At 36.7% G+C, this 24,288-nt stretch overlaps 2 protein-coding genes across 8 annotated transcripts; both read right to left on the reverse strand.

The window, feature by feature from the left end:
* Positions 1-8,739: 8,739 nt before the first annotated feature.
* Positions 8,740-17,277, reverse strand: LOC107761261 (uncharacterized). Of its 2 annotated transcripts, none has more exons than XM_016579472.2 (6): positions 16,959-17,277; positions 15,914-16,448; positions 14,773-14,964; positions 11,740-11,769; positions 9,995-11,101; positions 8,740-9,555 (listed from the first exon to the last, which is right to left on the reverse strand). In XM_016579472.2, the coding sequence occupies exons 2-6, from the start codon at positions 16,289-16,291 to the stop codon at positions 9,004-9,006; spliced, it is 2,259 nt and encodes a 752-aa protein (XP_016434958.2). In that variant the 5' UTR covers positions 16,292-16,448; positions 16,959-17,277; the 3' UTR covers positions 8,740-9,003. The 2 variants fall into 2 exon arrangements, with proteins under 2 accessions (XP_016434958.2, XP_075104700.1); XM_075248599.1 differs by having other exon boundaries at positions 8,740-9,671.
* A 1,585-nt stretch (positions 17,278-18,862) lies between these two features.
* On the reverse strand, positions 18,863-23,220 carry LOC107761260 (calcineurin B-like protein 7). Of its 6 annotated transcripts, none has more exons than XM_016579469.2 (9): positions 23,065-23,220; positions 21,588-21,738; positions 20,829-20,911; positions 20,642-20,701; positions 20,343-20,451; positions 20,147-20,199; positions 19,902-19,982; positions 19,701-19,813; positions 18,863-19,612 (listed from the first exon to the last, which is right to left on the reverse strand). In XM_016579469.2, the coding sequence occupies exons 2-9, from the start codon at positions 21,664-21,666 to the stop codon at positions 19,549-19,551; spliced, it is 642 nt and encodes a 213-aa protein (XP_016434955.1). In that variant the 5' UTR covers positions 21,667-21,738; positions 23,065-23,220; the 3' UTR covers positions 18,863-19,548. The 6 variants fall into 6 exon arrangements, with proteins under 6 accessions (XP_016434955.1, XP_016434957.1, XP_016434956.1 ...); XM_016579471.2 differs by having other exon boundaries at positions 23,023-23,104; XM_016579470.2 differs by lacking the exon at positions 23,065-23,220 and adding an exon at positions 22,784-23,016.
* Between the last annotated feature and the right edge of the window lie 1,068 nt (positions 23,221-24,288).

Genomic DNA, 24,288 nt, shown 5'->3' on the forward strand with positions numbered 1-24,288 from the left:
TGCTCGTACTTAACTTGCTGACAATTCAGATACCGAGCTACATATGCAACTATATCCTTTTTCATTCTCCTCCACCAACAATGTTGCCGCAAATCTTGATACATTTTGGTGGTACCTGGATGAATAGAATACCTGGAACTGTGTGCTTCTTCAAGAATTAATTCACAAAGCCCATCCACATTAGGCACACAAATATAACCCTGCATTCGCAGAACCCCATCTTCCCCCACAACAACATGTTTGGCATTACCGTACCGCACAGTGTCCTTAAGGACAAGTAAATGAGAATCATCATACTACCTCTCTCTCTGATGCGCTCATATAAAGAAGACCGAGCGACTGTGCAAGCTAGAACCCGACTGGGTTCTGAAACATGTAACCTCACGAACTGATTAGCCAAAGTCTGAACATCTGCAGCTAATGGCCTCTCACCAACCGGAATATACGCAAGACTGCCCATACTCACAGCCTTTCTACTCAAAGCATCGTCCACCACATTGGCCTTTCCAGTGTGATACAAAATGGTGATATCATAGTCTTTCAATAACTCCAACCATCTTCTCTGCCTCAAATTAAGATCATTTTGTTTGAACAGATACTGAAGGCTACGATGATCAGTAAATACATCACACGAGACACCATAGAGGTAATGCCTCCAAATCTTCAGCGCATGAACAATGGCTGCCAATTCTAAGTCATGAACAGAATAATTCTTCTCGTGAACTTTCAATTACCACGACGCATATGCAATTACCTTGCCATCTTGCATTAATACTGCACCAAACCCAATGTGAGAGGCGTCACAATATACCGTATACGATCCTGAACCTGTGGGTAATACCAACACTAGCGTTGTAGTCAAAGCGGTCTTGAGCTTCTGAAAGCTCAACTCACACTCGTCTGACCATCTAAATGGGGCACCCTTCTGGGTCAATCTGGTCTTAATAGTTGTTCACAATCAATTATAGAATCGTCAATTAACTTCATGTTAACAAAAATCTCGTTTCAAACCTTCACAATACTAATAATGAGATGCCAGGCATGAAGACCTCATAATTATTCACCCGAATTAATGAGTAACATTTAACACCACCTGGGCGAGCACCTACCTCGTAGGTTAAAACTCAATAATTACAAACACGAATTTTGGCAAATATGCACAGAGAATTTCATACAAGAATTCTCAAATAAGCCTAACATACATGACTCCCTATTAGTACTATAGTACAAATTTAATTTTCACAAGGGAGAATTTAAACACAAGAATTTTTATCACAAGGATCTCGTCCTTATATAACTTCCACCGCAGCTCATAGCCCGGTTTAAACATATCAATTTATTTTAAAATGCGAGGACTTCGGCCTCAGTTCTGAATCACAAGTAATATACACATCTTGCCAATCGAAACTTTCCATTTTCTCCTTTTAAATAATTTCGGTTACACAAAATCACAACACATAATGAACCCCACACCGGTAGGGCATATAATTCATAATTTGTAATTAATTATCCGTAATTTACATCAAAACTTACCGAAATGAGTAACAGAAAGCCACATTTAGCCTTACAGCTCTTATTAGTGACCAACATGGATTGATAGGCGTAGTTATCTCCATAGAATCTCCCAACAGGAATAAACACATAAGTAGATTATAGAATTACGAAGCTTTCTCATAAGTGGAGCACAATAGGAGGACTCATCTTGATACTCAGAACCGAATCAAGTTAAGGAAATTATTCCTTTATTTTAAATCGAGGTCGTACCTATAACGACATCATTTGATGTAATGACCCCCACCATACCATAAAACAAATATAACAACGACTGAGTCTCCACCTCTAGGGCGTCTTCTACCCGCATGTCCTCCACCCTTAACTGGTCGTGTGGGTGGTGTAGTAACTGCAATGGGGCACGTAGCCTGAGTGCTTTGATGAAATATGCCTCTCCCAAGTTTGGGACAATTTTCTCATGATGTGCCTAGTATCACCGCATTCATAACAACCCATTTGCAGGTTTGGCTACTCATACTGAGTCTGTGCTAGATAACTGGGATAACCATTGTAGGAAACTCATGTCAGTGGTGCATTAAAAGAACTTACTGGAGCACCTCGATTAATCCGATGTGTGAACTGGGCTGGCCGACTATCCAAGCCTCCGCCATAATGATTTATACTTATAGAGTAGAATCCACTGTATCCCCCAGAACCTCGAGACGTCTTGGTCCTCCTTAGTTTCCTTCCCGAACATGTTCTAATATCTTGGCAATTTCTACCACTAGTGGAAATGAAGTATTAGCCTGTAGCTCCCGAGTCATACAAAATTTTACGATCATAATTGAGTCCTTTAATGAGTCTGTGGACTCGCTCTCTGGCTATAGGAAGCAAAGTAGGAATATGACGGGCTAACTTATTGAAACTGATGGCATATTATGACAACGTCATGGTGACCTGATGCAATCGTTCAAACCCTATGCACCATGCATTACGGAGAGTCTAGGAAACAAACTCTTTCAAAAGTATTTCTGAGAACCGAACCAAGTGGGCGGTGTTGTATTAGCTGGTCTGCCCTCTTCATAGGCTTGCCACAGATACCTGTGGAGAATTATCTCTCCCAAGGCCAATTTCTTCTTTTGTTATGCTGACTCAACACTGTTGAGCTGACCCATTTCTTAACATACTCTTCGATTTTTTTCTTTGGGGTAAACTTTACCCCTATTTATATACAATGATCACAAAAGTAGAGCTCCATATAGACAATTCTTAGTCCAGAATCTCGTCAAACACTGTACTTCCTCCGAAGCACCCCAAAATCCGCAACCGTGACGTCCACGCTGAGTAGACCTTCTATAAATTCAATGTTGTTTCTCTAACTCCGTTGGTACTGAAGTATAAGATTATTACGGAGGCGGACATACCGCAAGTCCCAACCTTATTCTCTATAAGATCTCAGGCCTTAAACACATGTAAATTTTGGAAGAACCTTTCAGTACCACATATATACATTTCAGGCCAAAACTAATATAACACATGACTCGCAATCCATTCATTGATAGTGGACCCCCGCACTCGGCACGAAGTCATAGTTCACCATGTCCGATGGTCCACAATATTAACCTTCACAACTCGTATAAATCAACCAGATGCCAAGGTACGTTGCACCCCCTACATTATTCACTGGGCAATCTCTTTATACGTCCGCATCTTCAGTCGGAATCACACGTTGAGGCAATGTTTGAGCATCTCTGGCTCCCTCGTAGTTCATCTGTAGCATCACGAACTGTCGACGCACAACTGATATAGAGTGCGCAATGTCATACACGAGTAGATACAAAGGAATACGAGATATAGGTTTCAAGAAAAATCAATGTTGAACGATAAGGAATGAAAGAAGTGATATTGTTCCTAAACTTCATAGCCTCTGAGAGATAAGTACAGACATCTCCGTACCGATCCTTCAGACTCTACTAAGCTTGCTCGTGACTCATGAGACCTATGTAACCTAGTGCTCTGATACCAACTGTCACGACCCGAAATTCCCACCTTCGGACCGTGATGGCGCCTGACATTTCACTTTCTAGGCAAGCCAACATTAGAATAATATTAACCAATTTTTAAACAATTTTTAAATTATTAATAATCCAAGAAACAAATGCGGAAGCAAAGTTTAAAATATAGTGAATAATCCCTAAAAAAAATAACACTGTCTAAATACCATCCCAGAATTGGTGTCACGGGTGCACGAGCTTCTAGAATAATACAAATAAAGGTCTGAATAAAATGAAGTTGTCTGGAAATAAACACACAGCTAAAGTAAAATAGACGGGGACTTCAGAACTGTGGACGCCATGCAGTTATATCTCAAGTCTCCTCCGAGTAGCTGAAATCCGAGCAAGTTTATGGCACTCCGCTGGGACCAACTCTGATATATGCACAAGAAGTATAGAGTATAGTATCAGTACAACCGACCCCATGTACTGGTAAGTGCTGAGCCTAACCTCGATGAAGTAGTGACGAGGCTAAGGCGGTTCACTTACATTAACCTGCACGCAATATTAGTAACAACAACAATAATAGAAATAAATCAGGTAACTCATTTATAATGATTGAAGCCAACTCAGCAGTCATAACCAATTATCATTTCCATCAATTTTGTTGCAGCGTGCAACCAGCTCTCACAATATATTCACATTCAATTATATTGCAGCGTGCAACCCGCTCTTACAATATATTCACATTCAGTTGCAGCGTGCAACCCGCTCTCACAATATATTCATTTTAATCAAGTCTGTTGCGGCGTGCAACCCGATCCTCCAATATGGACTTTTAATTAGTCTGTTGCGGCGTGCAACCCGATCCTCCAATATGGACTTTTAATAAGTCTGTTGCGGCGTGTAACTCGATCCTCCAATATGTACTTTTAATAAGTCTGTTGCGGCGTGCAACCCGATCCTCCAATATGGACTTTTAATAAATCTGTTGCAGTGTGCAACCCGATCCTCCAATATATTCATTATAATCAATCCTGTTGCGGCGTGCAACCCGCTCCTCCAACATATTCTTTTACTAAATCTCATAGAAGAATTTCCCCAATAAATACAATTATTAATATAAAATTATAAGACAACAAGCATACACTAATTATGATTTATTTACGAACAACCAAAGGCAAATAACAAATTATTATAGAAATCAGAGAGAAAATATGCAGTTTAATATTTAATATGCTAAATGTCAAATAACAATTAAGGCACATAATTCAAATAGCATGTAACAATTAATGCAGCAATTCCAGAATTAATATTTGACAAAGAATAGGAGAGAAATAATTATTATAATAATTAATTCATAATTTAAAATAATTTATAATTTTTCAAGTAAATACACAAACAATTAATTTGACAACGTATAGACACTCGTCACCTCGCCTATACGTCGTTCACATGCATTTCACATAACAAATAATTTAAGGGTTCTATTCCCTCAAGTCAAGGTTAACCACGACACTTACCTCGCGTTGCAAATTCCAATCAATTACTCAACCACAGCTTTTCCTTTTAAATTTACCTCCGAAAGCTTCAAATCTATTCACAAACAATTCGATATATTCAATACTAATCATAGAAATTAATTCCATATGAATTTACAAATTTTCCGGATAAAAATCCGAAATTCATTTAAATATTCGACAGTGGGACCCACGTCTCAAATCTCAAAAAAAACTTACGAAACCCGAATACCCATTCTGAGACGAGTCCAACCATATAAAAATTATCCAATTCCGATGTCAAATGGACCTTCAAATCTAAATTTTTTGTTTTTGGAAAGTTTTACGAAAATTCCAATTTCTTCCGTCTAAATCCGAAATAAACAATGAATATAGACTTAGATTTATGAAATACAATCACTATATGATAAAGAACACTTACCCAATTTAAAATCGTGAAAAACTCCTTTGATATCGCCCCTAAACCGAGTTCTAATTGAGGGCTTGTGAAAAATGGGAAAAATCCCATTCTGGTTCTATTTTAAGTCATAGGCGTCAGGCCTTCTTCGCGTTCGCGAAGGGCCTGTCGCGTTCGCGATGAATAACAGCCCGTGGCTTTCGCGTTCGCGAGTCCTCCTTCGCGTTCGCGAAGGCTTTTTCACCCCGGCCTTCGCGTTCGCGTGCCAATGCTCGCGTTCGCGTAGAAGGACAACTGACCCCTCCCCCAGGCCTCTAAAGCTCCGCGTTCTCGTTGAGCTGGTCGCGTTCGCGAAGGGTAAAGCGCCCATAGCTTCGCGTTCGCGAAGAAGGAAAATTCAGTCAGCCCAGTTTGCTCTTCGCGTTCGCGAGAGTACATTCGCGAACACGATAAAAGAAATACCAGAAGCCTGAAGTTGCAGAAAAACCAGATTTTCTAAGTTCAAAATCATCGCGTAGCCTACCTGAAACTTACCCGAGCCCTCGGGGCTCCAAACCAAATATGCACACAAGTCCAAAAATCTCATACGAACTTGCTCGCGCGATCAAATCGCCAAAATAACACCTAGAACTACGAATCGGACACCAAATCAAAGGAAGTTTTCAAGAAAACTTTAAAACTTATATTTTTACAACCGGACGTCCGAATCACATCAAATCAACTCCGGTTCTCACCAAATTCGGCAGACAAGTCATAAATATTATAGTGGACCTACACCGGGCTTCGAAACCAAAATACGGACCCGAGATCAATAAATCCAATATCAGTAATTTCTTAAAAATCATTAAGCTTTCAAGCTTTTAATTTTTTATCAAAATTCCATATCTCGAGCTAGGGACCTCGAAATTCGATTCCGGGCATACGTCCAAGTCCCAAATCACGATACGGACCTATCGGAATTGTCAAAATACTGATCCGGGTCCGTTTGCTCAAAATATTGACTAAAGTCAACTCAATTGAGTTTTTAAAGCTCTATTTTATATTTTAATCCATTTTTCACATAAAGACTTTTCGAAAAATTGTGCGGACTGCGCACGCAAGTCGAGAAATAATAAATGGTGCTTTTTAAGGTCTTAGAATACAGAATTACTTATTAAATTTAAAGATGACATTTTGGGTCATCACAATAATCCACCTTACTTTACTCCTTTGAAAGAAAATTATCTTGCACTACAACATTTTAGCCTTAGCCACCCATGAAAAGTGTGGTCTAAACTAGCAAAAAGTATGTCTTTTGATCAAAAGTCACAGTTTTCAACTTTAGGCAACACTTTTTAGGGATGACTTAAATTGGCGTTACCTTTGCCCTAATTACTGCAATATCATTTGCAAAACCTCGGAAATTTGGGGGAGAGAAGAAAAGTAAGAAAATCGGCATTAATTACTTTTTAAATTTCTTCCTTTGGAATAAATTGCAGTTGGAGCATTAATATATTTGAAAATAACACCTAATCCCACTAAACTTAAAAATGGTTGTGACATGTGACTTACATTAATACATTAAATTCAGGAAGAAAATTTTGAAAATTCAGTTAGAATAAATAAGATAAGAGCTCAAATAAAGATGAAGCTGGAGTAAGACACAAAGAAATAAAGGAGAGATTCAAGAGGAGAAAAAAGGAATATCTCAATCCCATTTGATAGTGATTATAAGCATGTATTTATAACACCTTTTCATGTAAATGATCAGTTGCGATTACTGATCTATTGTAATTAAGCTACTAATATACTATTTAGTTTATATTGTTAGCTCACCATTTACGTTACTTCTTCACAAATTTCGAAGCACCCAAAATATTGTATCCTAGATACGAGTCATTTGAATTTTATATAGAGAGGAAAAACATTTTCCTTCATTTGACGTTTAACTTAAGCAAATTCTCCATCCACCTATTTTGACATCAAACTAATTATAGCCTGTTTGGTAAACTTCTAAAATTAACTTATTTTGAACAATATTTTTTTTTTAAAAAGTACTTTTGGTAAAAATATTGCTAATTAATTTGAAAAGCACTTTTAAGTAGCAATTAGTGTTTGATCAATCTTTTAAAACGTGTTCTAAGTGTATTTTTCTCAAAAAATATAATTCAAAAAGTGTTTTTGGGGAGAAACTATTTTTCTGCTTCTACTCGAAACTTCGTTTTGATATAGAGCTAAAACGAATTACTCCATTACATTTTTGCACCAAACTCTATCTATACTAATATGAAAAACAAGAAAATATGTCAATATAAAGAAGACGCCGAAAAAGGAAGAAGACATGCACGTTACGACTATTTATATAGAGAAATGTACTTTAAATGAAAACTACGGCATGCGGAGAACTATGAAAATGGAGTAATATTAAGTAAAAGCCAAAAAAAATTAGGTCATCCCAAAACAAGAGCAAAAAATTATAAAATTACTAGTCGTGTTTAAGCCATAGTTCAAGGTCATTATCGGTAATCAAAATTTCCAATCCATCTTATAAGCCATGACAGTGATGTGAAATTGTTTTCTTATGGATGATTGTCAGAAAATATTTTCTTAAGAAAAACATTTTTCAAGAAGAATATTTCCGTCAAAAGGTGAAATTTAACCTTTTTTTTACTTTTGGGTGAAAGTTATTTTCGTTCCCAAATATTACAATTCGTATAACTTCATATCATTGGTCCACCTAATTATACTTAGACATATTATTAAATTTTAATACTCAAAAAATTAAATAAAATACTGCTCAATTGCTAATATGAATATCAATCTCTATTAAAAAAAATTCTTAACCAAAAACCAAAAAATATATTTATTTAGAAAATAAGTCATTTTCTAGACACATTATACAGAAAATGTTTTCTGTCGTACCAAGAAGCTGCCCTCATTTTCTTGGATCACTAGGACAGTTATCCCTAGTTGTTAAAAGCATACCACTATTCTTTTTATAGGGCAAATCAGTCATCATATTTATGTGGTCTTGGATCAGGAAAACACATCAACTTGTCACAACTATACATGTAGTATGTCCAAATTTATCTAAGTTCTTTTTGTATGAGACAATCTTCCTGACTTGACCCTTCCATATAGAGTAACAGAACTTAGTATAGTATATGTAATTTCACATTTAAGTCTTTTCCCATATTATTTCCTGTTTCAGTAACAGTAAAGGTACCTATGGTTGATCCAATGCAAATGCACTATTACACATTGTATTTCTATTTTCTATTGTTGTGAGGGAGAGGGGGTGGGAGAAATAAAATTAGTTAAGAGGAATTGCAAGCTCACTAATCACTGCTACAGATGGTAAATAATCAAATTTCTCCTCAGGAAGAGGAGTGCTGTATTATTTTTGTAGATCAGGTAAGCTTATGGTACATGGCAGTTATTACAGAGATCAGTTGCACAAACAACTTTTATTAGCCTGCTACCTTTTGCTCTAGTTTATCAGAAAATAGTACAACTTCTTTTATAATCAATTGAAACATGCTGTAAACTGAAATGAGCCCCTAAACTTCTCTACCCCGAGAGTCGAGACCTTAACTGCATATTAGAACAATGAAAAGGCCACTCACAAGTTCCTCTGAATGAATTCCAAAATTCTCTCCTCCATGTATATACGATCTCTCATTCTCCGAGGCATGTGACGTTCATCTGGGAATATTAACAACTCATAAGTCTTTCCGGCTGCCACGAGTGCATTAATAAGCCTAGCCGTGTGCCTAAAATGCACATTTTCATCAATCATGCCATGCACAAGTAACAGCTTCCCTTTGATCTTGTCTACATGGTGCATTACAGAGCTCTCTCGATAGCCTGATGGATTTTCGGATGGCAGGCCCATATACTTTTCTGTGTAAAATGTATCATATCCATCCCATGATGTTACAGGGGCACCAGACACAGCACATTTAAATACCTCAGGAAACCTTGCCAATGTCATAGCTGAGAGATACCCACCATAGCTCCATCCATATAATCCGATGTGGCCTTGTTTTGCGAGCCCTTGTTTCAGAAGCCACTCAGCTCCTGTCAGTTGATCCTCAGCGTCAACGAGGCCACAGTTATGTTTGAGTGCACCCTCGAACACAAGTCCTCGCCGAGCAGTGCCTCTATTATCCATCTGTAAAAAGCTGAGCAGCTAGGTTCAGAATTACTTTGCTTTTATCGGGTTTATTCTCTGTGTTTTCTATGTTAGCCCGAAATGAATTCTTAAGAAAAACTAAAAGGCAGTGTCATCTGCATAGATAAAAAGCACAAAAAACTCAATTTAGGTAATCCAGAGAAGAGAAGGACAATGATTTCCATAAAAAGACAGTCATGTACAAAAAAGGGCAGCCCCGTGCACGAAGCATCCCGCGTTCATGCAGGATCCGAGGAAGGGCAGCACCCCAAGGGGGTGTGTTGTAGGCCAGTGGCTGATTCCACGGCTCGAACATATAGGTCACACGGAGACAACTTTACCGTTGCTCCAAGGCTCCTCTTCGATATTGCCAAGTACAACTGAATGAATTTAGATTTTTTTAAAAAGGCATATGGATAGAACAGAAAGAGGAGCAGACCTTCCAAACTAAGATGCCTTTGCTTCTTAGATACTGAGCTCTCATATCGACTGTGTTTGTCCACGAATCACACACAAGCTGTACACTGGGACCACCATAGACTTCAATCATAGTTCTGTATGGAGGAGGTCCAAATTTCATTGGATCCGGCTTGTATAATTGCCCATATAAAGCAGTTCCATCCTGGGCCTGTATCTGAATTATTTCTGGAGATTCAAGATGGAGTTTTCTGAACCGTGGAACACTGACTGGTTGATCAAATAGATGCATAATTAAGCTTCCGTCATGCAAGGAGCAGAGTGAAATTCTGGGTGGTGAGACCAAGGAATCATGGATATCTATGAATCTTTGCATTTGGTGATCAAGCACAACAGCATGCTTGCCACGTCCATTAGTCAATCTCAAAGGGGACTGCAATGGACTGTTAGCATCTGGGAACAATTTAGCACAGTAAAGGTGAGATTCCAAAGGCCCATCTAATGTTCCTGTAAAATATACAAGGCCAGTAACTTCATTTACACCAGCAACTTGTTCAACCAGCCAATCACCATGTGTTATAGGTCCCAAACACACTCCATTTGTGTCATGGAGATACAAATGTCTGAATCCTGTTTTCTCACTTGCCCAAATAAATGCACCATTAGTTCTGTTGAGTCCTTTGTCCAAAGGTACAAAACAATCGTGAAGATTTATCCATGTATCATGTTCTTCAACCAATAATACATTCCTTTGCCCTGTCTTGATATCAAACTTAAGAATTTTCAGTTTGGAATGTGATCGATTCAAGACCTGTGCAGTCAGAATATTTCCATGCATCCAATTCACTCTGCTCAAATATTCATCTTCATTTTCTTTGTCCTTTTCACCACACAGAAGATCCATCCAAGTTATTTGACCTCCATTAGTTGGAACCACTCCCAGGCGAACTTTAACATTTGACCCTCCGGCAAAAGGATAAGCATGGTCTTCCTGTGCCTCGGGACCAATGGAACTTTTACCTTGGTGCATAATTCTGAATAGAGGTATACCAGATGAATCAATCTGTGTGAATGCAATATATTTGCTGTCCAATGACCACCAGTACCCATTTTTCCGTTCCATCTCCTCCTACAATCAGCAGAAATGAAATTTTTTAGATGATTCTGTAATACCAAGAAATGACAATTGAAGCATCTAAGCAATCCACTCTGATCCCTATTACTAGAGTCCTAAAAGATCCATTTCCTATTTGCTGGCAGAAGGTCATAACAGATGCTGAAAGTGCTGGAGAAGTAAATAAGTCAGAAATTTTTTTAAAAAAAGGTCAAAAGTAGTATTTATTTTTAACTTACCCTCCTCCCACCCTATACCCAATAAAAATTATATACAAGAAATATAAATTAAGACAAAAGGTCAAACTTCTATGTCAACCCTACCCTAACTTGAACAAAGCTTTAAAATTTTAACAAATAAGTTCAAAAGCACTAGATCCAAACTAAAGGATATGAGAATCTAAAATCTTATAAAATACTTTCAACACTCATTTGACTATGTCTGTGTTCATTTCCTCGGTCAGAGCAAATACAACTATTTCAACAAGCTATCTGAAGATGTCCATAAACGTAGGTCTTTTTGATAAAGGTTCATAAACGTAGATCTTAATGGTACTTACTAAAACGGGCTAATATACTGATGAATTTTCAATATCAATCTCAAACAGGCAAATCTTCCCTATACTAGTAATAAAATATCAATAGCAATCTCACCTGTGCAATGTATTCAGCAAGACCATGTGTCTGTATATGAAAAAAAAGAAGACAAAGAGGATTAGTATCAAATTAATTTAAAGCAAGCAGCATAATACTAACCATACTGTCCATCTCAGCATAAAAGGATTCGGTTACAAATTCTAGCCAAAGCAACTGTTCAATGATCAGTTCTGTTAAAACAACAGATTCACTATAGATACTGATCCTTCCACTTCAGCGCACTCCTTTTTCTTTTTTATTTTTTCTTTTTTTGGAGAAAGAGCATTCCCTTTTCTTTTCTTTCCTTTGCCGTCCCACTTGTCTTTCTCCCTCATGCAATAACTTATGCTCTCGCTACAGCCTAATGGGTCTATTTCTACCATCATCACTATTAGAATAGTTAGAATTATCACATATGTATGGATGTAATATTATATGTATTACTATCCTACGTTGCGTCAACGGATTGTTCAATTCAAGATATTTTTCTTCCCGCATTCTCCCAATCTTTCTCTTGTTTTCTCCTGGCACATCATTAATTCCACTTCACCTCAAAAGATAAAAGGTAAAGGACATTAAAAAAATGTCAAATGAAAACAACTTGACTAGATAAGTTTGTTGTTGACCCACATTTAAATATATCTTTACCTTCTATTTTTCAAGATTTCTGAAAACCAATTCGGATTTATGCCGGGACGTTCGACTACGGAAGCTATTCATTTTATTAGGCAGGGAGAGAAAGAGGGATTTACATATGGTGTTCATCGACTTAAAGAAGGCTTACAATAAAGTGCCAAGGGAGGTTCTGTGGAGATGTTTGGAGGCTAGAGGTATTTCTCGTTGCATACATAAGGGCTATTAAATACATGTATAATGGAGCTAAGACTCGAGTGAGAACAGCGAGGAGGACTCGGAACACTTCCCAGTTGTGATGGGGTTGCACCAGGGGTTAGCCCTCGGCCCATATCTATTTGGGCTGGCGATCGAAGCACTGACGCGCCACATTCAAGGGGAGGTGCCGTGATGCATGTTATTTGCAGAGGACATTGTACTGATTGATGAGACGCGAGGCGATGTTAACGAGAGGTTAGAGGTTTGGAGGCAGAGTCTGAAGGTTTCAAGTTGAGCAGGACCAAGACAGAATACTTGGAGTGCAAGTTCAGTGGTGCGACTCAGGTAGTGGACGAAGACGTGAGGCTTGATTGTCAAGTCATCCCTAGGAAAGAAAGTTTTAAATAGTTTGGGTCAGTTATACAAGAGAATAGAAAGATTGACGAGAATGTTACACGTCGTATTGGGGTGGGGTGGATGAAATGGAGGCTCGCTTCCGGTGTTTTGTGTGATAAGAATGTGCCACCAAAACTTAAAGGTAAGTTCTATAGAGCGGTGGTCAACCCAACTATATTGTATGGGGCGGAGTGTTGGCCAGTCAAGAACTCCCATGTCCAAAAGATGAAGGTGGCCGAAATGAGGATGTTGAGATGAATGTGCCGGCATTAGGTTAGATAGAATTAGAAATGAAGTTATTTGGGACAAGGTGGGCGTGGCCCGTGTGGAGTACAAGCGAGGGACGAGATTGAGATGGTTCAGGCATGTGAAGAGAAGAGACACAGATGCATCGATTAGGAGGTGTGAGAGGTTGACCTTGGAGGCCCTAAGTAGAGGTAACGACGGGCCGAAGAAGTATTGGGGTGAGGTGATTAGGCAAGATATGGCGTTGTTCCAGCTTACTGAGGACATGACTATAAATAGGAAGGTATGGAGGTTGAGTATAAAGGTCAAGGGTTAGGTAGCTGAGCGTTGTCCTTGTATGTTACAGTCACTTTAGTACATGACTTAGTGTCATTTGTGTATTTTCGTATTCCTTGACTTCTGTCATTACTTGTTGTTGCTTTCGTTTCGACTTTCTGATTGCAGTACCTAGTGTTAGTTTTGTATTTTTGCTCCAATTTTTAGATTGGTGTGCTTGTTGTTGCCTTCTTTTTAACTTTCCTAAACCGAGGGTCTACCGGAAACAACCTCCTGCCTTCTTGAAGGTAGGGGTAAGGTCTGCGTATACACTACCCTCCCCAGACCTCACTTGTGAAATTACACTGAGTTCGTTGTTGTTGCTTCTATTTTTCAAGATATGCTGAGAACAATTTCAAAACAAGTTTAAGAAGTAGGTTTGTCATTCTGTTCTATTCTTTCAACAAATAATTAACCACACAAGCTCCGTAATTTTCATTAACAAATTGATTGAGAGTGAGAGTGATAATATTAGAAAAATCCTTTTTTTCCAGAGAATCGTGATAGCGTCAAAGAAAAGTACAGAACATGTATATTTAAATCCAACTTGGTCTTCTAAATAAGCTAACAGAAATTACAGCCAATGTGAAGGTAGCAAGATCATAAAAAGAGAGACAAATTAACTAATGCAAGTAATTCTCGTTTCTCAATGTTTCTGTGCAATGCAAATATGAAAGGGGCTAAGAAGAGTCCCACACCACAAATGAGGAAAAGATTCCCTCCTCCGGCATCTTTTAAAGTATCACTTGCCCTCACCATGCTATACCATGTTAAAGGCTGGGTGTCTTTCCATAGGCCACAGTGGAGTCTTTTTTCCCACATTGGACCGTCTCTAATAGGCTTTTTATTTTCTGATAAGTAAATCCATTTTGACCTGTCTGTAATAGCTAATACACGAGTTTTATCTCTTTGAAATTGTGGTTCACAAACTCAGTATGTTCCGCTTTGAATTCTTAAAAGTTGGTGAAAATTTTAATAAAATTCATTGTTGTGCCCCAAAAACTAGTTAACTGAGGGAGCAATATGTGGCTGCCAAGCATCGAAGTCAATAGGATGGACCAAACAAAAGAATAACTGAATAAAGTTTCTACTTGAGCTACCAAATAATAAAATGACAAAGGAAGAGGATGAACAAGGCATAAATTAGCACAAAACTGTCAGATGATGCATGTTACATGTGAAGAGCAGTTAAATTTGTAGAGCACTTATAGCAAAAGATACAGACAGATAAATCAGCAATAAGTATTTGGAACACGTCCTTACTATAACATTGCCATCGGCACCTGTTGTTAACTGCTTAGATTCATGGTACAGAAGGTTTAACACATGCAACTCGTTATCTCTCACATAGGCAAGCCTGGTACCATCAGGTGAAATATGCGGATCCAAGACCGGCGAGGAGGATGTACTTGCTAGCTCAAGTTCTGGCTCTGCATTCTGATCCTTTAAGTATAACTGTTTTACACATAAAGTAAGCTCTGATTAGATCTGATCATTGGAGAAAAAAGTTCAAGGATTTCAGATTGTTTGGCTCCTTAAAGACACAATATGATACAGATTTATGCAGGATTTCAGGTAAACAACATAATTTCACATGAAAAGAAATTATTACTCCATATGACATTTTCTTAAGCAATCCCGAGAAATATTTTCGTAGATGAAACACAGAATAAAAATGTGTTGATCAAAACTCAAATAAATGACTTCAAATGCGAACAGAAGGACTATATTAAGTGAACTTGAAGAGAAAGAGAAAATTGCCACTAGTTCAGAAAAGACAGTTCTGATCTTTTACAACTTCATGTGCCACACACCAAAATAAGGCTTTCTATGACTTTTTTAAAGCAATACACTTCTTTTATTAAGTAAAAGGTTTAATGATGAGTACAAGGAATTAATGAGTTATTAAAAAATATTCTACCATGAATATTTGCTGTTTTTTTCCTGGCATTCTTTGTGAGACCGAGATGTGATTACTAAAGATGCATCGTGCATACCAGTTGTCGCTACATTGCATGGATAAATAAACCAACATGTAAAAATATTTAGTGGCTCTCTCTCTGTGAGAAGTATTGCTCATAGGCCATTTAACCGCGGTTAATGTCATCCAAAGTCCAGTATAATGCACGTCATAATGAGGCCATGCATGTACAACAGTTATTCCTTGAAAAAAAGAGAATCAGGGAGTTGGCTCCGTGCAGAATATCACAGTGTTGTAAGGTTCTGGAAAGATACACAGAAAATGAGAGAATTTTATAACAGGCAGACAGCAACTCTTTTTCTTCTTTGACTGCCACCAATTGTATCAACAAATAATTCAGGAAAAGCTCTCGTTCAGTGCAACGTAGGGATCAAATTAAATAGAAAGTGAGCACCAAAAATTATATGAGAAGAGAGAACGTACCCCCGCAGGCAATGGCACCATAATGACCTTTCGTTTAGCGCTTGCCTTAACCCATTCATATCGTGTTACCCCTAAACCACGCTCCCTTGACCTTTCCCTTCTAAGCTTCTCTTCTGCAGATAAGTTATTCTCATCGAGCCCGCCATCTGGTGGACTGAAGAACAAATCTTGCCTACCACTTTTGAGATCTAACACAAAAACCTTTCTGTATAGAGTTTGGTTTGGACTATGCAAATATGTAACTAGACTATCATCCGGACTAAAACTTATACAAGTTGGTGAACCATAACCAGGCAATGGGTACTGCACTATTTCTTCAACAGGAAACAGGATGCAATCCTCTAGAGGCTTTGCAACATTTGTATCAGTCGCTGGCATTTCGCTTGGAAATGATCGTTAACGTTTCAAACACTTCTTGTTACTTGAATTTGTAGATTGCATTACAGATTAGGTCATCCAAGATTGTACAATTCACACATTGATCCAATCAATCTCAAAGATTAGTTCTACGCCAAATCACTTCTCAAACGTTCAGCTGCATTCGAAGAAATCAACAGGTACCCCAAATTGAATACTACTTTTTATTAGTGTAATTCAGAGCACTAAAACAAGAAAATTGAAAACACTCAATAGTAAAACAAACCCAGATTCTAAGACAAAATCAAATAAAGCTTCAACCTTTAGGCTACCACCAAAATTCCTACTTCACAATACAAAAACATTTTACTATACATAATAAGTAGATTTCAGATTGGTTTTAGGCTGAAGAGTTTTCACTTTATTCCTGTCCTCTTTGCACAACAAACAGTTAAGTGGTTAAAAAGTTTAGAGCAAATGCCAGTATTTGAAGTAGTGATACTGATAGTGGTTGGTATTTTCTACAACTAAAATAGATGCTGAAAAAAGAAATAAGAAAAACACAAATAGAGGAAACAAAGATTTAAAAACCAATCACCCAGCTAAAAGATACTATTAAACCACACAATACACACATAAAAGCTAAAGAAGATGGATAATAAGTGATTAAGAGATTGAATTAACTTGCCTCAAAGAGAGAAAGTGGTAATCAAATCTGAACTTTCTGTTGAGTGAATTAGGATTCGATGGGCAAGATTCGGATTCCTAATTTTGCTCTTCTTTCGTGTTAGATAATTTAGTTTTTTTTTTTCTGGAATTAGAATCGGAACGTCGATTACTGGGTCCGAGAAAACTTGAAATGATTGGAAAAACTGAAGTGAAAAGAAGAGTAGGGGAAAAATGGGAAGCAACGTGAAGTAAAAGGAGCGTGGGGTAACACGCGCGGTAAGTGAGCGTTGGGGTAAGTGCTTTTGCGGTGCATGATTGACTTTGTTGAACAACAACATAGTGTTAGTTGGATATTATCAGTGATTTATGAATATCAACTCGTATATTTTTATTTACTCTCTCCTCCAAAAACTTCACCTTATTCCCCCCATCCCACCCAAGAGTTACAAATATAACTTCTTTCATCCCAATTTAAATATTTTTAGTTTATGTTTGCACAATTATTATTGGAAACTTTGAAGGTAAGATAGGGAGTTAGTTGGATTAAGGTAAGTTGAGTAGTGATGTTTAAAAAAGCAACACAATCGGAATTGGAATTGTAACATGGTAAAGGCCTTTTTATTTTTTTTTGCAAAATTGACTCGAATAGTTCGTCTAAAGGTGATTAAGATGATAGATCACAAAAAAATAATATATTTTAAAGAAAAAAATTACATAAATTATGAGCCTTTGCAAGGTTTCAGAAAGAATTGTTTTATATATAAGTCATATCGCAACAAAATTACAATTTTTGGTGATACCTTTATTAAAATAAAACAAATTCAATTGACTAAATTATTTAAAACATGTAAGACGAAAATTCGGTGGTATCTATTTGTCAAGAAGACAAGAACTAACAGGTAATATATCAAATAAATTTGTCACCCAACTAACCCCTAAAACCACTTTTTCTTTTACCAATCACGGATATCTAAGCACGATTAATAATTGTTTATAATGGTGAATAGAACGACCATCGTCGAAAGTGCAAAATAAACCATCAAAAAGTTGTTTTAGAAACGGACAAAAACCTCCAGCAGTAAAAGAAAGGAAAAGGGTTCATTGAAATATTTCCATATTATTCTTTTGTACTTCACTAAAAGTGGTCTTAGAAAATTAGCAAAGTATTCCAAATATTAAGATGGTATTTTGACATGATTTGCCAAATTTAGGAGGGCGAGGTGGAGCTTTATCTAAAATAAATATGAAAAATTCATAATGAAATCGTTAGATAGCTAGTGCATATTTTTAGACATTTCGTTAACGGGTTCAACTTTTTTTTTTTTTTTTGAAAATAATGAATTAAGAAGTAAAGATGATCAATGAAGTTATTCATTCGATCACATGGTCGATATAATTGCCTATTACTATTATTGCAGCTAGTAATATAGTACTCCCTCCGTCCCAATTTATGTGGTATTGTTCGAATTTAAAGAGTCAAACAAGTTTTTTTTTATCATAATTTTTTATGTCTTTAAATATTGTGAATTATTATAAATATTATAACTTATACTAGTACTTTTTACGTAGTTTCCAAATATATAAATTTTATTTAAAAAAACTTAAAAATTTTATGTTCGAATTCCCGGCCAAAATTTAAAAAAAAAAATAGCTCTCGACTGATAAATTGGACAGTGGGACTACTGCTTAGTTAAGTTAAATCCTTTAGCATTACCTTTCTATTAAATTCTCTGCCTTATCTATTATATAACTTCATAAGTAGTATATTTATTCACTGCATGTAATTATTTTCTTTGGGATGAAATGGTCAGCTACAACATCAACTAATACTACGCAACTGTACTGAAAAGAGCAACAATCTCAAATGGACCTTAGTCCATTGAATCAAGCAACTCAAATTTTGATTATCAACTGAGACAAAAATTCAGCAAATCAACATTATTTGATATGACACAGTTTTCACATCTTTATTAATTCTTTGACTAAAAAATACATCTTCATCACCAAATATTCTGTTTTTCCTAAGATTATTACAAATGATAAGAGTTTATAAGTTCGAGAGAATGAAAAAAACAGGCCGATATACAAAGCATTCCGCGGGTCCAGAGAAGGGTCGCACTTGTAGGGGTGTGATGTAGACAACCAACCCTAATGCAATCATCAATGGCTACTTTCACGGATCGAAATTGTGACCTATAGGTCACACGGAAATAACTTTACCGTTGCTCCAACTCTTCCCTTCCTTATAAGTCCGAGAGAAGTGAGAAAAAAATATGAACAACCCCTGTTAAAACTTTAGCCTGTATGTGGGCAAAATGAAAAAGAGCCATTTGGAGAACTATGACATGAAAAATGTTAACTTGCTTTCTAACTCCAGCTGAATAGCTAGAAACTTTATAGTACTATATCCTGCCAAGCAATTGAAGATGACAGAAAATGGATGTGGTCTGCCTCTTAAGTTCAAACTTGTGTGGCCAACCTCCAAATAATTCAATGCAACACCTAATGTCTTTTTTGATTCTTGACCCCTTTGCATTTCTGTTGCATCAGTGTGGAAGAGATTACCTGATACGACCTTCAGCTATGCGCGCTATCTGCTAAGCATGAGCCTAGACTTCCAAATCTTCAACCTCAGAGCTCATCACAAAACTAGGAAATGCTAGAGTTATGTCCCTATAATAAAAGCAAGGCCACTTATTAGGTAACAACAACCTACTCAAAAGTTTCTTTGTAAAATGCAACTCAATGCCTTATAACTTACTTCAGATAAGGAAGGGTCATATTCTTTAGAAGAGAAGGATTCTTCAAAGCAAACTCCTTCCACTCTTCTGGATCTATCTTCCCATCACCCGTTTTATCTGCTTCGCTAAATGTCTGGTGCACAAGATAAAATTAGGCGGTAAATATGAATACCAAAAAGGCACATAAACGTTTGAGCAAAAGATAGAGTAAAACGTTCAACCTTATCTACAATCATTTCAACTACATCATCTGAAAGAACCAGGTCTGATTCATGCAGCAGTGCCAAAACCATCTCTTTCAGCTGCAATTAAAACAAGGAAACGAATAAACTATTAACTCGACCAAACATACTGTTGCAACTCAGAGTAATATTAGAATTTCTTTTCTTTTTTTGGATGAGACACCTATTGCTCATGCCAAGGGGAGAATAGAGGAAACCAGTACAATTACGGTTGAAACACCAACCTCTTCTCTCTCAATATAACCAGTTTGCCTCAGATCATATAATCGGAATGCAACTGCAGAAATAATTCCAACATACACATTAATAATGTCACATAAGAGGTAATATGCTTAGAAATCTAAAAGTGTCGAAAATGAAAAATAAATATATAGCGTTTAGAGAGTGAATATTCATAAGGGATCAAAAATCATTCCCTACATGCAATTTTATCGGCTACTGGTGCATTTGGGTGGAACACGCTCAATGATCTGACAAATTCTCCAAACTCAATAACTCCATTGCGCTTGTAATCAAAGAGATCAAAAATCTGCAAAATTCAAGGGAGAAAAAAATACTCAGCAGGTATAAGTCAGATTGATGCAAGACATAGAACGGTTGAGTTTTCAAATGAAGCAGAAATAACTGCAACATAACCAATATTGTAGCTTGGCTGCAAGTTTTAATGCTTAATCAGAAATACAGAGAATTTCGAGGAAAAGTGAGTCAACAGAACGTACCCTGTCTGCAAACAGATTTCTTCTGTTTTGGTTCCTGAAAAGTGCCAGCTGAAGTTCTTCCTGATGATAGAATCGCATAGAAGTTAATAGGTAACTGTAACATATTCTAGGCCTCAGCAACAAGTCGAATACTTAGTATAACGCATAATGATAATGTTAATGCTAGTGGCCAGCAGTAGAGAAATACCTTGTGAATGAACCCATCATCAATTATAGAGCTGCTTATTTTCTTAAACAGCACGTATAATGCTTCAACTTCACTCACCGTAACTGCAATATAACATAACAGTTGAAAAGTTCATACAGAATGATTAATTAGTTGTTTGGATTGGATAAAAGCAGACCATAACTTAATGGCAACCTTGGCTTATTATATGATTCTAGTACATTGTTTGCTTACATGCTACATATTTCACAGTGAAGTATTAGTTCCATCATCATATTCACAATGCAGACTTACCCTCTCTTTCTTAGCACAAGAAGTGTTTTCATAACATTTTTGAGGAGACAATTTGTAAGCTTTTTGTTGACCACTGCCCTCAAAATCTCATTGATACAATGCTACGGAAACTCTTTTGGTTATTTGATACGCGCACTTTCAAAAATCTAGAGAAGGAAGTTTTCATTCTGAAGCTCAATTATATTATTCCGTCGTTCCTTCAGTTTAAATTCTATAAGATTATCCATATGCACTTAAGGGGTTTGAGCTCTTCTTGCTGTGTAGGAAGAAAACCATATCCATTTATAACCTTGTAGTATTTTCCTTTAGCAAGAAGCTCAAGCTGTTGTCTTTAAGTATGAGGGCTCTACTGCAAAGAGGAAAGCTAGAGGTGTCTGACTGACTTGCTAAGGTCATACGATATGAAATCCAAACAGGCAGACATAACGACATGTAACTTCAAACTGATTGAAACAAAAACCCAATTTCATAAGGATGCATACTCACAAGCAGTCTCAGCAGCAAGCACTGTTGGCTCCTCATAACCAGGGGTGTATTTGGAGATTGTTGAGTGACAGCAGCCCATCAAAAGATGGAAATACTAAAATGTTGTTAACGAACAATATATCCAAGATAGTGAGACTTCATTGATAACCACCTGACAATACAAATACAAGAGAACTACAACATCATCATCAGGGAGTTAAGCAAATAAGTATATGTCAGGTCAAAATAATACAGTTGGAAAAAAGCAGAATAGTATTAAAAGCTAAGATAGATCCATCATCTCATTAAGCTTTGCACCCTCTTCACAAGCTCTGGCGGCCAAACAAAGTCCGAGGAGATAACTATACCTAGATAAGGTCAAATTCTATAAAAATCCCAAGCTGGGGATAAATTAAAAAATAGAAAGAAGAAAAAAGAGATACCACTAAAGATTGCCTTGCGATAGTGTAGATTATGCGAAATATACCCTCTCTTAAGAGTGCTCCAAAAACTATATAGTTATGTACTTGTGATCTTTATCAGGTTCAGGATAATCATCGGGACATCAAATGTATCGCTTTCTTAAATTAGCTAAAAACAAGAATACAGAAAAGAAAAAAAAAAATGATACTCCATAATAATTGCCTTCACTCGTGGTAACATTAGATGCTTAAGACTTAAGACTGTAGATCTACATGATCTTCAAACATAAGAGTAGTAAAACTCAATATGACATCCAAATTCCGGTGCTTGATGATAAAGGCATAAATTCTTGGTTACCACTCACCAAGACCTTACTTCAAAACCTGCAATCTTATTTCTTCAGCAGATTATACCCTTTCCGTTTTCGTAATTAATCTACCTAAAGAATACAAAAATTATCTGCTTCGAAAGGCAATATAAAGTTACTTCTGGATGCATATCGAGAAGCCAATGCCTAAGCAAATCTAACCTCTTCTCATTAGCTCCTTGGAGTATTGTGAATATATAGAAAACGAGAAAAATTCCGACTAGTAAATTAAAGAAAATGTAAACGGAATAATACATTAACCTAGTTAAAATTCATAATCTTGACGGTGAAAACACACAGGGACCAAAGTGACAAATTTGAAAGTATCTTTAAAGTGAAAGGGTAAGCGGCGGATTGAATTTGAAGCTCATTGTATAAAAATGATGCATACAAAGATTGGAACTGAGATTACTGAAAGACTTATTACCTAATGTTGCATTGCTTGTTAAATTTGTGAAAACCAGGCTTATAAAGGGCACATATATTTATAACCCTTTTCATTCTTAGTTAGTTTCTTTAAATCAAAGCCATAGCCATACTTGCTTAAGCTGGAAAAGGGAATAAACGATGAGAAAAAGTGACAAATGACGCATCAGACAGACATGATAAAAGAAACATTAGATAATGAAGGAATGTGGCAAACAGAGATCCCAAAATACTACGTACTTATATTAAAGGCTAAAGAGGGAGAGACACGAGTTACTCAACTTGAAGAAAGAGGACAAATAATAGAGGATCTTGGGAAAGCTGCAATGTTACAAACTCCACCACTTCAAGCACGTATTATTATAGTACTCATTTTTCTGTCGGGCTGCAGATTTAGATCGATTCTTTTTTGTTTCAAAATATACTCTTTTTTGTCCTTTTCAAGCGCACGTATATACATTGCGTATGTAGTATTATTCTAAACTAGGCTACGGCTTTAAATTTGCTTGGCGTGCTAACCTTTACTGGTTCCTACTTGTGGGGTGTGTGGGGGGAGGGGGGGGGACTGGTTTAATTTAATATCTCCAAAAGTATCTCTAACCAAAATGAGTTTGAGTTATGCATTAAGTGTAAAACAATCATGTTATTTGTAAGATAATTATAAACAAGTCTTGATATAGCTATAAGCCTATAACTGTATCTAATAATCAGAATCAGCTATATGAAACTTCATTGATCATATTACTATCGAGTAATACTAATATTTTGCCTACGGCAAGCCGCATGTGATGGGTCAACCCGACTGAGGATGGCTCGGGATGGTGTTATGGTCAAACATAGTCAACCCGACTGAGGATGGCTCGGGATGGTGTTATGGTCAAACATAGTGTTTGTTTGATGGACTTGGTTAAAAAATAAAATTACGTCATTGCTATCAGCTATAACTTCTGACATATGATGATAAACACAGTTATTCACTTAAATACATCTCAATGCACATTATACAATAAAAATAAAAAGAACTAAAAATCATATATGTTATTAATAACCTAAAAACTGATACTTAACATGCTATAATAAACTGAACTAGATTACTTAATATTTACCCCATTATATAGCTTAAATCCTATACAAATGTCACAACTTTCGCTTTCTGATACCCCAATTTGGTGCGAGACAGAGAAAGCTTTGAACTGTTAATCCTCTCTTAGTTGGCATTTAATCACCTACCCCCGTCTGCCCCTTCCTTGTCAAATATGTACTACTCTTTCCTAATTTTTTTTTCTTTTTCAATAAAAGAAATGAATATAGTCTATTATCTTCAATATTTCTCCCTTGATTCTATCAAATTGTCATCAACTTTGTCTCATTGCTTCGAATATTTTAATAAATATATCAAGAATTGACTACATTAGCGATTAAACAAAAGCACCGATGGAGACGGATAGATTCAGAAGTTGAGGTCTACATCATTTTGTTATAGTAACAACATTCAAGAACTTAAAC

This window comes from Nicotiana tabacum, unplaced genomic scaffold (genome assembly GCF_000715075.1).
Source record: "Nicotiana tabacum cultivar K326 unplaced genomic scaffold, ASM71507v2 Un00002, whole genome shotgun sequence".
NCBI classification, from domain to species: Eukaryota; Viridiplantae; Streptophyta; class Magnoliopsida; order Solanales; family Solanaceae; genus Nicotiana; species Nicotiana tabacum.